At 36.2% G+C, this 13,852-nt stretch overlaps 1 protein-coding gene across 1 annotated transcript in view; it reads right to left on the minus strand.

Annotated features, from left to right (window-relative positions):
- Positions 1 to 13,852, minus strand: part of IQCM (IQ motif containing M) — a 351,685-nt gene that overhangs the window by 62,501 nt on the left and 275,332 nt on the right. Inside the window, exon 12 of the mRNA XM_065877201.1 lies at positions 11,644 to 11,805. Within this exon, the coding sequence (XP_065733273.1) occupies positions 11,644 to 11,805 (162 nt within the window). The remainder of the gene's footprint in view (positions 1 to 11,643; positions 11,806 to 13,852) is intronic.

A 13,852-nucleotide genomic window follows, 5' to 3' on the forward strand; every position in this document is an offset into this window, starting at 1 on the left:
AGCTCCAGAGACGGGCGCAAGCCACAGCTATCAGTGTGGACCCCAGAGACGGGCATGAGACGCTAAGGCTGCTGCTGCCGCCACCAAGAAGCCAGTGTGCAAGCACAGGTCACTCTCCACACCTCCCCTCCCAGGAGCCTGTGCAGCCCACCACTGCCAGGGTCCCGTGATGCAGGGACAACTTCCAGGGGAGAGCACACGGCGCGCCTCAGCCTGGTGCAACGTCATGATGATCTCTATCGCCGCAGGCTCGCCCCACATCCGTACCCCTCCCTCCCCGCGGCCTGAGTGAGCCAGAGGCCCCAAATCAGCGCTCCTTTAACCCCGTCCTGTCTGAGCTAAGAATAGATGCCCTCAGGCGACCTACACGGAGAGGCAGGGCCAAATCCAAAGCTGAACCCCAGGAGCTGTGCGAACAAAGAACAGGAAGGGAAATTTCTCCCAGGAGCAGATTAAATCTCCACAATCAACTTGATGTACCCTGTATCTGCGGAATACCTGAATAGACAACGAATCATCCCAAATTGAGGAGGTGGACTTTGGGAGGAACGATATATATATATTTTTTCCGTTTTTCTCTTTTTGTGACTGTGTATGTGTACGCTTCTGAGTGTGACTTTGTCTTTATATCTTTACTTTTACCATTTGTCCTAGGGTTCTCTCTGTCCATTGATTTTATTACATTTTAAAAACTTTTCCGTAATAATTATTTTTTGTTTTAATAACTTTAATTTATTATATTTTACTAATTTATTTTATCTTCTTTCTTTCTTTCTTTTTCTTTCTTTCTTTCTCTCTCTCTCTCTCTCTCTCTCTCTTTCTCTCTCCCCTCTCTCCCTTTCTCACTCACTCTCTCTCTCTCTCTCTCTCTTTCTTTCTTTCTTTCTTTCTATTTTTTCTCCCTTTTATTCGGAGCTGTGTGGATGAAATGCTCTTCGTGCTCCAGCCAGGCATCAGGGCTGGGCCTCTGAGGTGGGAGAGCCAAGTTCAGGAACTGGTCCACAAGAGACCTCCCAGCTCCATGTAATATTCAACAGCAAAAATCTCCCACAGATCTCCATCTAAAAGCCAAGACCCAGTTCCATTCAACAACCAGCAAGCAACAGTGCTGGACACCCTATGCCAAACAACTAGCAAAACAGGAACAAAACCCAACCCATTAGCAGAGAGGCTGCCTAAAGTCATAATAAGGCCACAGACTCCACAAAACACACCACCAGACATGGACCTGACACCAGAAAGACAAGATGCAGCCTCAACCACGAGAACACAGGCACTAGTCCCCTTAACCAGGAAGCCTACAAAACGCACTGAACCAACCTTAGCCACTGCAGACAGACACCAAAAACAACGGAAGCTATAAACCTGCAGCCTGTGAAAAGGAGACCCCAAATACAGTAAGTTAAGCAAAATGGGAAGACAGAGAAACACACAGCAGATGAAGGACCAAGGCAAAAACCCACCAGACCTATCAAGTGATGAGGAAATAGCAGTCTACCTGAAAAAGAATTCAGAATTATGATAGTAAAGATGATAAAAAATCTTGGAAATAGAATAGAGAAAATACAAGAAACGTTTAACAAGGATGTAGAAGAAATAAAGAGCAAACAAACAGTGATGAACAACACAATAAATGAAATTAAAAATTCTCTAGAAGGGATCAGTAGCAGAATAACTGAGGCAGAATAACGGATAAGTGACCTGGAACGTAAAATAGTGGAAATAACTACTGCAGAGCAGAATAAAGAAAAAAGTACAAAGAATTGCGGACAGTCTCGGAGACCTCTGGGACAACATTAAATGCACCAACATTCGAATGATGGGGTCCAAGAAGAAGAGAAAAAGAAACGGACTGAGAAAATATTTGAAGAGATTCTAGTTGAAAACTTCCCTAATATGGGAAAGGAAATAGTTAATCAAGTCCAGGAAGCACAGAGTCCCATACAGGATAAATCCAAGGAGAAACATGCCAAGACATACATTAATCAAACTATCAAAAATTAAAAACATGGAACAAATATTAAGAGCAGCAAGGGAAAAACAACAAATAACACACAAGGGAACCCCTATAAGGTTAAGAGCTGATCTTTCAGCAGAAATCCTGCAAGCCAGAAGGGAGTGGCAGGACATATTTAAAGTGATGAAGGAGAAAAACCTACAACCAACATTACTCTACCCAGCAAGGATCTCATTCAGATTGGATGGAGAAATTAAAACCTTTACAGACAAGCAAAAGCGAAGAGAATTCAGCACCACCAAACCAGCTTTACAAAAAATGCTAAAGGAACTTCTCTAGGCAGGAAACACAAGAGAAGGAAAAGACCTACAATAACAAACCCAACAGTTAAGAAAATGGTAATAGGAACATACATACTGATAATTACCTTAAATGTAAATGGATTAAATGCTCCAACCAAAAGACATAGACTGGATGAATGGATACAAAAACAAGACCCATATATATGCTGTCTACAAGAGACTGACTTGAGACCTAGGGACACATACAGACTGAAAGTGAGGGGATGGAGAAAGATATTCCATGCAAATGGAAATCAAAAGAATGCTGGAGTAGCAATTCTCATATCAGACAAAATAGACTTTAAAACAAAGACTATTACAAGAGACAAAGAAGGACACTACATAATGATCAAGGGATCAATCCAAGAAGAAGATATAACAATTGTAAATATTTATGCACCTAACATAGGAGCAGCTCAATACATAAGGCAAATGCTAACAGCCATAAAATGGGAAACCGACAGTAACACAATCATAGTAGGGGACTTTAACACCCCAGTTTCACCAATGGACAGATCATCCAAAATGAAAATAAATAAGGAAACACAAGCTTTAAGTGATACATTAAACAATATGGACTTAATTGATATTTATAGGACATTCCATCCAAAAACAACAGAGTACACATTCTTCTCAAGTGCTCATGGAACATTCTCCAGGATAGAATATACCTTGAGTCACAAATCAAGCCTTGGTAAATTTAAGAAAATTGAAATCGTATCAAGTATCTTTTCTGACTACAACGCTACGAGACTAGGCACCATTTACAGCAAAAAATCTGCCAACAATACAAACACACGGAGGCTAAACAATACACTACTTAATAATAACCAAGTGATCACTGAAGAAATCAAAGAGGAAATCAAAAAATACCTAGAAACAAATGACAATGGAAACACGATCACCCAAAACCTTTGGGATGCAGCAAAAGGAATTCTATGAGGGAAGTTTATAGCAAACAATCCTACCTTAAGAAACAAGAAACATCTCAAATAAACAACCTAACCTTACACCTAACACAATTAGAGAAAGAAGAACAAAAAAACCCCTAAAGTCAGCAGAAGGAAAGAAATCATAAAGATCAGATCAGAAATAAATGAAAAAGAAATGAAGGAAATGATAGCAAAGATCAATAAAACTAAAAGCTGGTTCTTTGAGTAGATAAACAAAATTGATAAACCATTAGGCAGACTGTTCATGAAAAAAAGGGAGAAGACTCAAATCAATAAAATTAGAAATGAAAAAGGAGAAGTAATAACTGATACTGCAGAAGTACAAACGGTCATGAGAGATTACTACAAGCAACCCTATGCCAATAAAATGGACAACCTGGAAGAAATGGACAAATTCTTAGAAAACCACAACATTCCGAGACTGAACCAGGAATAAATAGAAAATATAAACAGACCAATCACAAGCACTGAAATTGAAACTGTGGTTAAAAATCTTCCAACAAACAAAAGCTCAGGACCAAATGGCTTCACAGGCGAATTCTGTCAAACATTTAGAGAAGAGCTAACACCTATCCTTCTCAAGCTCTTCCTAAATATAGCAGAGGGAGGAACACTCCCAAACTCATTCTACGAGGCTACCATCACCCTGATGCCAAACCCAGACAAAGACATCACAAAGTAAGAAAACTACAGGCAAATATCGATGATGAACATAGTTGCAAAGATCCTCAACAAAATACTAGCAAACAGAATCCAACAGCACATTAAAAGGATCATACACAATGATCAAGTGGGGTTTATCCTAGGAATGCAAGGATTATTCAATATATGCAAATCAATTAATATCATATATCATATTAACAAATTGAAGAATGAAAACCATATGATCATCTCAATAGATGCAGAGAAAGCTTTCGACAAAATTCAACACCTATTTATGATAAAAACCCTCCAGAAACTAGGCATAGAGGTAACTTTTCTCAACATAATAAAGGCCTTATATGACAAACTCACAGCCAACATCATCCTCCATGGTGAAAAACTGAAACCATTTCCACTAAGATCAGGAACAAGACAAGGTTGCCCACTCTCACCACTATTATTCAAGATAGTTTTGGAAGTTTTAGCCACAGCAATCAGAGAAGAAAATAAATAAAAGAAATCCAAATCGGAAAAGAAGTAATGCTGCCACTGTTTGCAGTTGACATGATACTATATCTAGAGAATCCTAAAGATGCTACCAAAATCTACTAGAGATAATCAATGAATTTGGTAAAGTAGCAGAATACAAAATTAATGCACAGAAATCTCTAGCATTCCTACACACTAATGATGAAAAATCTGAAAGTGAAATTAAGGAAACACTCCCATTTACCACTGCAACAAAAAGAATAAAATATCTAGGAATAAACCTACTGAAGGAGACAAAAGACCTGTATGCAGAAAATTATAAGACACTGATGAAAGAAATTAAATTAAATATGATACAACATGAATCAATGTTCTTGGATTGGAAGAATCAACATTGTGAAAATGACTCTACTACCCAAAGCAATCTACAGATTCAATGCAATCCCCATCAAACTACCACTGGCATTTTACACAGAACTGGAATAAAAAATTTCACAATTTGTATGGAAACACAAAAGACTGTTAACAGCCAAAGCAATCTTGAGAAAGAAAAATGGAGCTGGAGGAATTAGGCTCCCTGATTTCAGACTATATTACAAAGCTACAGTAATCAAGACACAAAAACAGAAATACAGATCAATGGAACAGGATAGAAAGCCCAGAGATAAACCATGCACATATGGTCACCTTATCTTTGATAAAGGAGGAAAGAATATACAGTGGAGAAAAGACAGCGTCTTCAATGAGTGGTCCTAGGAAAACTGGACAGCTACATTTAAAAGTATGAAATTAGAACATTCCCTAGCACCATACACCAAAATAAACTCAAAATGGATTAAAGACCTAAATGTAAGGCCAGACACTATCAAACTCTTAGAGGAAAACCTAGGCAGAACACTCTATGACATAAATCACAGCAAGATCCTTTTCGACCCACCACCTAGAGAAATGGAAATGAAACCAAAAGTAAACAAATGGGACCTAATGAAACTTAAAAGCTTTTGCACAGCAAAGGAAACCATAAATAAGACGAAAATACAACACTCAGACTGGGAGAAAATATTTGCAAAGGAAGCAACTGACAAAGGATTAATTTCCAAAACATTCAAGCAACTCATGCAGCTCAATACCAAAAGAACAAACAACCTAATCCAAAAATGGACAGAAGACCTAAATAGACATTTCTCCAAAGAAGATATACAGATTGCCAACAAACACATGAAAGGATGCTCAACATCATTAATCATTAGAGAAATGCAAATCAAAACTACAATGAGGTATCATCTCACACCTGTCAGAATGGCCATCATCAAAAAATCTACAAGCAATAAATGCTGGAGAGGGCGTGGAGAGAAGAGAACCCTCTTGCACTGTTGGTGGGAATGTAAATTGATACAGCCACTGTGGAGAACAGTATGGAGGTTCCTTAAAAACTAAAAATAGAACTACCATAAGACCCAGCAATCCCACTACTAGACATATTCTCTGAGAAAACCATAATTCAAAAAAAGTCATATACCACAATGTTCATTGCAGCTCTATTTACAATAGCCAGGACATGCAACCTAACTGTCCATCAACAGATGAATGGATAAAGAAGATGTGGCACATATATACAATGGAATATTAATCAGCCATAAAACGAAACGAAATTGAGTTATTTGTAGTGAGGTGGATGGACCTAAAGTCTGTCCTACAGAGTCAAGTAAGTCAGAAAGAGAAAAACAAATACCGTATGCTAACACATATACATGGAATCTAAGAAAAAAAAAAAAAGGTCATGAAGAACCTAGGTGCAAGATGGGAATAAAGACACAGACCTAGTAGAGAATGGACTTGAGGATATGGGGAGGGGGAAGGGCAAGCTGGGACAAAGTGAGAGAGTGGCATGGACATATATACACTACCAAACATAAAATAGGTAGCTAGTGGGAAGCAGCCGCATAGCACAGGGAGATCAGCTCAGTGCTTTGTGACCCCCTAGAGGGTTGTGATAGGGAGGGTGGGAGGGAGGGAGACACAAGAGGGAAGAGATATGGGGACATATGTATATGTATAAATGATTCATTTTGTTATAAAGCAGAAACTAACACACCATTGTAAAGCAATTATACTCCAATAAAGATGTTAAATATATATATATATATATATATGGAGCGCCTTTCAAATCAGGATTTATTTGGGTTTTACATTATATAATAATCTTATAAAACACCTCAAAGAATGGGTTCAACATTGTCAACTGAGTTTTGACAAGAGTAATAAATGTCCATATTCTAAATAAGTTAAGGAAAATCAGGAGAAGTCAGGGTAGGAAATTTAAGAAGGCAAAATAAATTACACATATATCAAATAGCTACAAGAAATATGTCCATAAAAGGAGATTAAAAATGATAGATAGAAATCCAAGTAAATGCGGAGATGTGTATTTTTTTTTTTTTTTTTTGCGGTACGCGGGCCTCTCACTGTTGTGGCCTCTCTCGTTTCAGAGCACAGGCTCCGGACACGCAGGCTCAATGGCCATGGCTCATGGGCCCAGCCGCTCCGCGGCATGTGGGATCTTCCCGGACCGGGGCATGAACCCGCGTCCCCTGCATCGGCAGGCGGACTCTCAACCACTGTGCCACCAGGGAAGCCCGGAGATGTGTATTTTAATGGTCTAAAAAAGCACAAAGATATAAGCAGAACATGTAGTAAGTAGGATTATATTCATAATAAATCAGACTTATTGGATTATTATATATTAGTCTGAGTTCCATCACTTAAAACAAATGAGAAAATATGGGAAAGTTTAGAGAGAAGTGCCAAAAGACATTAAGGATTAGAAAGGGGACTTCTGAGGAATAATGTTTGAAAAGGAATATTTTCAGAAAAAAGAAAAGGTCTTAATCTTGTAGGCATAGCCTTTATTTTGTGGAGAGTGAAACAGCTACAACTGCAATAAAGGATGCATAAGAAAAGAAAGTCATGTTGCAAAGTGCAAAATTCTGAGCTGTCTTTAAAGATGGGACAGATTCCCATTTGGCTAATGTATATCAGGTCTTGCCTGAAGGCAGTGGAATAAACTGAAGGGCATAAAAAGATACCTTGTACTCGTAATAGGTAACATAATAGTGATTAGGCCAGGAAATCAGGTTCCAGTATTAATTATACAACTTAAATAACCATATGTTATAAAGGTAAGTAAAATTTACTATATAAGGGCTCAAAATGATGTATGAAAAAGAAATAGCACTAGAGGTCTTTGCTCATTACTCAGAATCTGAACTAATTAGAAAACTTATATTAATATAACAATATGATTTCAGTTAAGAATGGACCATTGGTTTGAGAAAGTAGTTTAATCATTCATTTGTATTCCCTAAATTACTTCCCTGAAAGACAATGACTAACCTACCCCTTTCAAGGTATTCCTATTAGAATTCCAAGAGCTCATTAATGTAAGATACAGCTTCCAGGCTGGAAATTCACCAAAGTCACAAAAACTTAATGAAGGAGAGGAACAAGTTCAGTGTACCTGTGATAGGCCATAAGGTCAGGGGAGCTCAAAGACAGACAACTCATAAGGAAAGATAACCAAAGACATATTAAAAGACTAGCCCTCCAAATAACCTTTCTGAAAACAGGTTTGACAAGACTATGCTTCCGGAAAAAAATTTAAAGACTTTTTTTTTTAACTTCATTGATGGTCTAAGATTACAAAATTATGATTCAGAATAAATACTTTGTGCCTATTAAGCAATTTGAAATTATGACATATGCAGCATTCCAGTTACATTCAGGCCACTGTGTTAGGAATTCTGGGATATAAAATATGGATATATGAAATATTTTTAGAGTATGTATGACCTTAATAGTACATACTTTGTTAGTAGCCCATGCCATTTACAGAGCATTCAGTAACTCTGTTAACTACTCTTCAGTTCTTGCTGATGATACATCTCTAAATCTACAGAGTGAAATCAATAAACAGGAGTGCCTACATTGTGGAGTATTAATATTGGAACATGTAATAAATTCCCAGAGCTATATTCCCTAAAATGTTTATAGTCAAGGAGTTAACTGAGTTTCAGAAAGCACTTCTATAGTAGACTAATCTTTTTCAAGGCAAATGCTGCAAACTCTATTGTCAATCAATTTAATAACAACTATAATTCAAAAAGATGCAAGGCCCTGGCCAGCTACTAAAAAGGAGAAAGCAAGCATAAAACCTCAGAAGATGGAGTCCTCAACTTATAAGGCCACTTCTGTATTTCCTATTTGTTTTATTTGAACCAAATGTTCACAAATGGGCTTTAGACAATGAACACAAATCTTTTAGAATGATAGGTTAACTTTCAGGGAGAAAATTGCAAAGAGAAAATAAATTGCAATCAGGGTCTTGGTTCATCTTATAGAACCTAGGGCCTTCAACTTCCTTTTCTTTCTCTTTCTTTCCTGCTTCTTCTTCCAGGCTATCTTTCAGAACTGAGCACTTAAATAGATCTTTATATGCACAAGCCAAATGAGACTGCATTAAACTTGTGACTCTCCAGATGAGTTCTAATATGCTACTTTTAAACTTAAAGAGAAGTCTTCTTTCAAAAAATCCCAAAATACAAATTTAACTATCTTGGTTGTTTAAATTTATGTCTTCAACTTTATTTTTACAGCTTTATTGAAGTGTAAATAAAAAACTACATGTACTTAAAGTGTATAATTTGATGAATTTTGACATATGTTTACATCCATGGAACCATCACCTATCACCACAATCAAGTTAATAAACATTTCTATTGACAGCATCCCTCAAATTTTGTAATCCATCAGGTCTCACTTCTATTTCCCACCTCTGTCCCAGGTAACCACGGATCTGATTCTGTCACAGGCCTAGTTTGTTTGCAACTTCTAGACTTTTATATAAACGGAATCATACTCTTGTACTCTTTTTTTGTCTAACCTTTTTCAGCATAATTCATGTGAGATTCAGCCATATTGTTTGTTATATGTATTATATACTGTCAATAGTTTGTTCTTTTATATTGATGAGTAGTATTCTGCATGGATATATCACAATTTGTTTATCCTTTCACCTGTAGATGGGCATTTGAGTTGTTTCTAGTTTGGGTCTTTAACAAAAAAAGAATCTATGAATATTCATGTACAAGTCCCTGTATGTACGTATACTTTTTCATGGACAAATATCTAGGAGTGGTATGGCTGAGTCATATAGTAAGTGTATCTATAAATTTTTAAGAAAATGTCAAACCATTTTGCATAGTGATTTTAAAATTTTACATTTGTATTGGCAGGATATTAGTGTTCCAGCTGCTGCACTTGGTGTGTTCTGACTTTTTAATTTAGCCCTTAAGGTAGGTGTGTAGTGGTATCCTACTGTGTTTAATTTACATCTCCTTAATGACTAATAGCAGTGCGCATCATTTTTGGATTTGTTTGCCATTCTTAAATTATTCTCTCTTTTTATTTTGTGTTTATTTTAAAAATTTTACTTTCAGTAAAATTCATTCTTTTTGGCATACAGTTTGTTTTAGCTATGCAGAACAGTTTCATCACCCTAAGAACTCCCTCATGCAACCTCTCTGTAGTCAAACCCTCCCACCAGCATTAACCCCTGACAATCACAGGGCTGACTCTGTCCTACTAGTTTTGCTTTTCCAAAGTGTCATTTAAATGGAATCAATATATAGCCTTCAAGTTTGGCTTCTTTCACTTAACATGATGCATTTGAAATTCATCCATGTTATTGTATCAGTATCTCATTCCTCTTTATTGCTGGATACTATTTCACTGTACAAATGTTAACAAATTTTGATTATCCGTTCACCAGTTGAAGAACATTTGTGTTTTTCCAGCCCTTGGCAATTATGATTAAGCAGCTACATATATTTATATATAGGTTTTTGTGTAAACAAATACTTTCAATCCTCTTAGGAAATTACCTAGGAGTATGATGGCTAGGCTTTATGGTTAGAGCATATTAATTTATAAGAAAGTATCAAAATCTTTAGAAATGGGTTGTACAATTTAGTATTTCCACCAGCAATGTATGAATGTTCCAGTTTTTCTACATTCTTGCCAGATTTGGTATTGTCAGCTTTTTAAATTTTATTTTAGTCACTCTAATAGATGAGTAGTGGTATGACATTATGGCTTTTATTTGTATTTTCCTAATGACTAATAATATTGATCATCTTTTCATGTGCTTATTTGCCATCTATATATTTTCTCTGGACTATCTGGTTTTCCAAAATACAAAGTTAATTCATAGAAGGATAGTCTTTTCAACAAATAGTGCTAGCACATTTGGGTATCAATATGTTAGAAAAAAGACAAAACTTCAATCTTGAGTCGTGTACAAAATAGAGCTCAAAACAAATTATATACTGAAATATAAAATTTAAAACTATAAAATTTCTAGAAGAAAACTTTGTGACCAGAGGTCTAACCAATATTTCTTGGATATGACAGTAAAAGCGTGAGTCATAAAAGAATACAGTGGTAAACTGGACTTCATCAAAATTAAAATCTTCTGCTCTTCAGAAGATATTATTAAGAGAAAGAAAAGACAAGCCACAGACTGGGAGAAATTATTTGCAAAGCATACATATGTTAAAGAATTTATATTCAGAATATCTAAAGGACTCTCAACGCTTAAAACAACAGCAAAAATATAAAACTGGCCAAAAATTTGAACAGACATTTCACCAAAGAAGATACACAAATGACAAATAGATGAAAATATGCTGTATATCATTGTCTACTAGAGAAATGCAAATTAAAACCACAATGGAATATCAACACTATCTCTTAGAATGGCTAAAATTAGAAAAACTGATTACACTGAGTATTGATATAGCCATGGAACAAATGCAACTCTCATATTTCTACTGATGGGGAATATGAAATGGCTTAACCATGCTGGAAAACAGTTTAGTCAAGAGAAATGCATACATATGTCTATATACAGTCCAGTACATGAATGTTCGTAGCAGGTTTCCTTGTAGTATCACTTTTTCTAAAAAACAAGCCAAATATCCATCATCAGATAAATGGATAAACACAGTGTTTCCACTATTTTAATGGAGTCACCAAAGTATAAATCAGCCACTTTTTAAATTGCAAGCATAATACTCAAGAACGAAAGGGAATATTCTATAGGGCCTATCATCCCATATCATCTAAGTGACGGATAAGGGTTATATAAAGTACAAGGTCATTTCTGCCTTATTATAAAAGGAAATTATAAGGTTCAGCATCTTACCTATATACTTATATCCTTCTTCCCCATTTACTATGGGTCTTAGCCAAGTTGACCTAAGCCTCATATTAGTACGCACATGGGCACCTTGAGGAGGGTAGAGTGTAAATAACATTTCAATTGCATTAGACTTCTTGATGATATCAGAGTATTTTGCATGGTCTTCTGTAAAAAAAAAGAACATTAATTTGTTTTTAATTTTAGACATTTTTACAAAATTTCTAATGTGTTTCTTTTAAGGGATGTAAATTTAAAACTATTGAATAATTTGAAAGCTAATGGTTATGCTGACAACATAGTTTTCTTTAGCCAAAAATACTTCACCAAAAATCTTACCGTTTAGATAATTCATAGCAAAAATTAAGGAGTAAGGCCTTGCTAGTAGAATCTTCAAACACTATCAGTTTAAAGCACTGTTGTTAATAGCTGTAGAAAAAAGTAAGATAACCAACTAACAGCATTCACATTATACATACTATAATGTAATCATATTTTTTTAATTGCCATTAAACAATGAAATCAGAATAATCTGACAAAAATGTTGATTAAATGAAGAGTTCCATAAACTGGAACTACTGAAAGAATATATATTCTTAGGCTATGGTCTTTAAGAAAATATAATAACATCTATACAGATATTTATATAGCACTTACTATATGCAAGAAATGGTCCCAAGTGCTTTTGAATATTAACACACTTAATATTCATAACACATCTGTAAGGTAGATACTGTTGTTATCATCATTTTACATGAGGAATTGGAGGCCCAAAGAAATTAAATAACTTGCCTAAATCTTATAGTCTGTAAATGATGCAATTAGGATTTGGATTGTCTGAGGAGAAGCTCTTATTTGCAAACAAATGTTTGTCAAGTGAACATGACCTGCATTAACCAGTAGATGAGAAAGCTGGGATTAAAAAATAATTTAAATTGTAGAGTGAAAAATCTTTGGTTATGGCCCTTGGGCCTGCAGTTTGTGTCTTCAGTTTTTGGTTGATAAGCCAATGTCCTAAAATTTAATAAGGCAGTCTCCCGAGCAATTAATTCAAAGTGACTCTACCTAGAAACATTTCAAAGAAAAGAGAGATACTGATGTAAATCTTCATTTATAATCCTGTTACATTGTCTATCTTTTTCTTCCTACCTCTACCTTCCTTCCCTTTTTTCCCCTTTATTTTTTCAAATATCATATTTTGTGGTACAGTAAGTATAAGGCAGTACAACATAATGATTAAATGATTAAGAAAGCAGATTTGTTGGTGGGTAGTATCCATCTATTGCCTCACCCTAAATCCACCCTTCATTGTCCTATTTGTGAGACTAGAATATTTCTCCCTTGCCATATGGGAAATTTTTAAGCATCCTTCATAGAGGGTAAGGTAGGAAACTAGAGGACGAAGAGGCTCTTCCTGGTTACGGGGGCTTTTGTCTGATAGCTCCTACCGTGCATAGTGACCAGCAGTGCAGGGCACCTTCTGGGCCATGTTGCTTGGCACCCCACAGGGCTTCCCTGACTCACACTCTAGAAGCTTGCTAGCACGTTCCGTGAGGCACCAACTTCCCTTGATTGGGTTCCACACTGAGACACCTCCTTATGGGAAGTTTCCCCAGAACCCCAGAGAGTGGCTTCCCTGGGAGTTCCACTAGCATGCTACCTCAGCAAACGTCTCTGCCACTCACTGGGTCACAGCTGTGTCCTCTTCAAGAAGAGCTGGATCCCAGGGTAAAGGGAGAGGGTAAGGGGCACTCTAAAATTTGTTCTTTCCTTAAGTGCTCTGCCTCAGACCGAGGGTTAGCGCCACTCCTTATATCTGCTCTTCTCCATTCTTTAGGTTTTTTTTTACCCTTCGTAGCCAATCTTATATAATCACCATCATAGTTAAGAATTCTTTATATTAATCTTTTCCTTCTCAAGTCACCATGTAGTTTTAGTTTCTAACTGGATCCTGATTGATACAAACAGACCTGGGTTTTAATTCTTGAACCACCATTAACAGGCTATGAAATATTAGATGAATCACATTTATCTCCTGGTGATAATACTGACATCATAGGGTTATTGTTAGGATTAAGTGATATAAGAGATATATGAAAATTTATAGCACCATGTCTATAAGTACTACATGAGTGTGTTAGTTTTAATTTTCATCTAGTATTATTCCAACACTAATAAAAACCATGAGAGAGCCAGGAAATAAAGTTATTGCATC

Source organism: Phocoena phocoena, chromosome 5 (assembly GCF_963924675.1).
Source record: "Phocoena phocoena chromosome 5, mPhoPho1.1, whole genome shotgun sequence".
Taxonomy (NCBI): Eukaryota; Metazoa; Chordata; class Mammalia; order Artiodactyla; family Phocoenidae; genus Phocoena; species Phocoena phocoena.